The following is a 4,604-nucleotide window of genomic DNA, read 5'->3' as shown; positions in this document are numbered from 1 at the left end:
TGCCCAGGCGGGTCTCAAACCCGTGGGCTCAGGCAATCCACTCAACTCAGCCTCCCAAAGGCGCGGGATTACAGGCTGAGCCACCGAGCCCGGCCGGGTTTTAATTCTTAAGTGAAAAGAAGAAAGTATGATGCCTTTAGAATAAATAACTTACTCATTCAGCTGATAGTTGTATATGAGCTGGTTTTTATTTACACTACTTACAATTATTAAGTTTTTACACATTTTAGCTTCAGTGAAGATTGCGTCAATAGCAAAAATGCATACTTCTTTAAAATGTAAGAAAGATTGAAATAATTTTTGTTTTAGCTATGTCTGAATAATAAATCACCTCTCCTCTTTGGCAATGGTTTATCATATTTCAGAGTGTATAAGTAAACTTTCATGATTTTAAATAGAAAAATACTTCCTCTAATTGAATCTGATTTATGCCTACATCTATCTTTCCTACCTGCTTGTGACTACTGCTGAAGCAGCTCCTTTTGCAGCCTATTATTTTGGGTACTGTTCTTACTAGTAATAGCAGGAGAGATATGGGAAAAACAGATGAGTAAATGTGTGAGTGACTGCATAAAATTTGGCAATTGAATCCCTTTAAATTTCTTACTTTATTTATTTTGCTTTGTTTTATTGTAAAGATGTACAGTACAAGTCAGGATTAGCCCTTTAAATTTCTTATTGAGCACAGCAAATATAATAAGTGTCAGAAAATAAGGATCCTTATTTCCTAAATAAATTATGAAGTGTACACAAAAAAACAGAGCTAATCTTACACACTTGAGTTGATCCACAACTGAAATATGATTCAATGGCAAATTAAACCAAATTATTCCTGTATGTCTTGAATGTTTAGAATATACTATTCCATGATTCAGTCTTTTTTTTTTTTTTTTTTTTTTTTGAGTTGCAGTCTCACTTCATCACCCAGGCTGGAGTGTAGTGGCACACTCACGACTCCAGCATCAGCCTGCTGGGCTCCGGCAATCCTTTCACCTCAGCCTTCCAAGTAGGCGGAACTACAGGCATGCACTACCACACCCGGCTAATTTTTGATTTATAGAGACGAGTCTCACCGAGTTGCCCAGGCTAGTCTCAAACCTACAGGCTCAGGCAGTCCACTCGCCTAGGCCTCCCAAAGTGCTGGGATTATAGTCTGAGCCACCCAGCCTGACCTGATTCAATCTTTTGATTGATTATATAGCAATCTAGTTCTAAATGTATTTATTAAACATTTGTGTTATTTGTACCATTTGAATATGCTTTTTTTGGGTTTTTAACAAAATTTTCAAATACTTTATAGTAGTTTTTACTTCATATAGGGTGTGAATATATGTAGCCAGTGCCCGTGAAGTAGGGTTGGTGTGTGTTTTTTAATCTGAACTATCATTGATTCTATAGCCTTATGTATATTCCTTGGAAATAAATGGATTAATAGAATTTCTTGGAGCTTATTAAAATGCACATTAATTTAGTAAGACTTAACATCTTTATATGATTTGTTTGATAGCTTGGGCTTTTTAAAAATATCAAAATGAGAAAAGAGGGTCTATAATTTATAATTTGTTACGTTAGTGCTTAGAATTGTTTCAGTTTCTTTTGAATGAAAGTTCTTCATAACTTTGACAGTACCTTACTGTGAGAAACAGACATTTTTTTGTCCAGAATTGATAGTTCTAAATTTGGTGAGTGTATACTCCAAACTAAATTAATAAATTGACTAAAAAAAGAGTACTTTTGTTTTCTGCTTGGTATTCTTAAAAATAGAACAATTAAGTCATTTATGTAAAATATTTTAAAATTATTTACTATAGGTTGGATGCATCACACTGTGGATCTCCTGGGAGATAAAGCCACCAAGGAAAGCTATGCTATTCAGTATCTCCAAAAATCCTTGGAAGCAGATCCTAATTCTGGCCAGTCCTGGTATTTCCTTGGAAGGTGAGATTTATCAGACATTTATGTTTTGCTTTTGTCTGTTGAATTACCATCTAAAGTGTTAGTTTACATTTATAACCTGATCAGTATATTTTCTGTTTTGAATATATTATAATGATTCCTGAATGTTAGACAATAAGAGACAGCTTCTAAATGTGGTGGTTTTCTTATAATCTGGTCTAGCAGAAGAAACATTTCTTATTTGGGTTATTGGATTTTTATTTGACTTGAATTATTGCTAGTTTTAAAAATTTATCAGATTGTAATTTTTTAATGAAGTATTTAAATGCCTTTCCTTCTTATTTCTAGTATTTTGTTTATATGTCTATTTAACAAAACAACAAATAATTAATTTCTCATCTGCCTAATGACTACTAGTATCCGATGGAACCTTAGTATTTATAGTTTTGATTAATCACATATATACCATGGAACAGACATTTGATTAATAGTAAATTTAAAATCACAGTCGTACTTGACATCATACTGTGAAAAAATGGGTGCATTATTAGTGGATTTGTTGGAAAGGAGAAGTGTCTTATAATGAAAATAGTGAAAATAAAAATTTCTGCAAGTCTATAAAGTTTTCTCCATACTTTTTATGCATTGAATGTCTGAATTAATGCTTAATGATTATCTGACTGAACTGTACCTTGTATATGCGTATCTGATAAGTTACAGTTTTGAACCATCATCAGATTATATTTTGGTTCCTAATCACTTTTATCTTTCATGATATGGTAGAAAGATCAATGTATTAGGAGCCAGGAGACTTGGATTCAAGTTCTGACTCAGTTACTGTTTCTGAAATCATGGATGGCACAGTTAAACCTCTAAGGTTACCTGTTACGGAAGGGAATTATATTAGATCAGTGGGAAGCTATTTTAGCTTGGCGCCACCGGCCGGGTCTCCTCCCCTCTCCGGGCCCCCCCCCCCCATTTCACAATGTCTGGAGACATTTTGCTTATCACAGTTGTGGGGGATGCTGCTGCTAAGCATCTTACAGTGTACAGGACAGCCCTCTACAACCAAGAATTTCCTGGCTCCAAATGTCAGTAATGCTGCATTTGGGAAAACGTGGGTTAGATTATCTGTTAGGTACCTTCCTACTCTAAAGGTTTTAGTTTGTTTCAATTTTAAGTTTTTTGTTTTGTTTTGTTTTTTTGAGTTGGAGTCTCACTCTGTCGCCCAGACTGGAGTGCAGTGGCATGCTCCTGGCCACCGCAACCTCGACCTGCTGGGCTCCAGCGATCCTTCCTCCTCAGCCTTCCAAGGAGCTGGAACTACAGGCGTGTGCTACCACTCCCGGCTAATTTTTGATTTATTGTAGAGATGAGGTCTTGCCAAGTTGCCCAGGTGGGTCTCGAACCCGCGGGCTCAAGCAGTCCACTCGCCTCGGCCTCCCAAAGTGCTGGGATTACAGGCTGAGTCACCAAGCCCGGCCTGTTCTATTCTTTTAACATAGGAATATTTTATTTTTAGTAAATTTGCCATATAATCACATTAAATTTTAGTATGACCTCATTTTTTTAAAGAAAAGTGTGCTTTTATGAGAGGGATTAACATTAAGATATTTCTGTCTATAAAAACATTGGATTACTTATTAATAATGTACAATAAGAGTTGACTGGAAAGGCACCTATTTTCTGATGGGGATTTTCTGATTCCTCCCACGGCTTGTAAAATAGTTTAATTTGAGTTGCTCCTAAATAAAGCTTGAGGGTCCAAACTGTGTTTCTCTTCTATAAGAGCAGAAACTGGATCTTAGATTTTTGTATCTTTTTGCCTGGCAAAGTGGTTCTTATATAAACGAACTAAATAAACTAAACTGTAGTTGCTATTGGAGCTCACGCCATTACTATTATTAGTGTTACAGAGTGTGAGGCTTCATACAGTGTGATTGTAAAGGAGGTTTGGTTCTGGTTAAGTAGGAAGTGAAGTAGGGAGTGTCTATTCATTATCTTTTGTTTTCTTACTAATATATGAAAGTTTCCTTTAACATAGATTAAAAGGAATGTATACTAGGAAATGTCTCACAGGGTTTTTTCCCAGTTAACTGATTTTACTTTTTAAAACATTGCAACGCATTTAATTTAGTTTTTTGGGCAAATATTTCCAAATATATAGTAAACTTTCCTGACTAATCAAGTAAAGGATACTCATCACAGTTTAACTTGGTTTTGGACATTTTAGACATTTATTGTTTATCATCTGTAATAATAAGATTCTGGATCTGTTTTAGATTTTCCTTGTTTACTTTTCTTAACCTCTTGTACTGCCTTCTATTGTGTTGCTTCTGATCTGTTTATTGTGAGGACATTTTTACAAATAAATTACATTGTGAAAGTTATTAAAGCTCCAAATGAAGACTTCAGTTATCAGTAAGAAACCTTGGGATTTGATGACCCTGATATTTCTGAGGCACTTTATTACTTAACCTCTCCATTCAAGTCTGTGTTGAAGATTGAATATGCTCGTCATTTGGCAAGTGTACATCAAAGTGAAATTGTAATGTGGTATTCTTAAACTCGAACTATTCATTTACTTTGTTATCACAGAACTATATAATGTTAGAACTGAGAGGGACCAGGAAGGTCAGTTAGTTCACCATTTATTTATTTATTTATTTTGAGTTGGAGTCTCACTCTGTCGCCCAGACTGGAGTGCA

General features: G+C 35.1%; 1 protein-coding gene across 10 annotated transcripts in view; it reads left to right on the top strand.

The window, feature by feature from the left end:
- Positions 1-4,604, top strand: part of KDM6A (lysine demethylase 6A) — a 216,122-nt gene that overhangs the window by 151,007 nt on the left and 60,511 nt on the right. For all 10 annotated transcript variants that reach the window (XM_021708037.1, XM_021708035.1, XM_008049054.1 and 7 more), the window contains one exon: positions 1,812-1,938. In XM_021708037.1, the coding sequence (XP_021563712.1) occupies positions 1,817-1,938 (122 nt within the window). In that variant the 5' untranslated portion in view covers positions 1,812-1,816. The remainder of the gene's footprint in view (positions 1-1,811; positions 1,939-4,604) is intronic.

This window comes from Carlito syrichta, unplaced genomic scaffold, assembly GCF_000164805.1.
Source record: "Carlito syrichta isolate Samal-C Ts95f unplaced genomic scaffold, Tarsius_syrichta-2.0.1 Scaffold130467, whole genome shotgun sequence".
Classification (NCBI taxonomy): Eukaryota; Metazoa; Chordata; class Mammalia; order Primates; family Tarsiidae; genus Carlito; species Carlito syrichta.
This window is presented reverse-complemented; position numbering and strand designations above follow the sequence as displayed.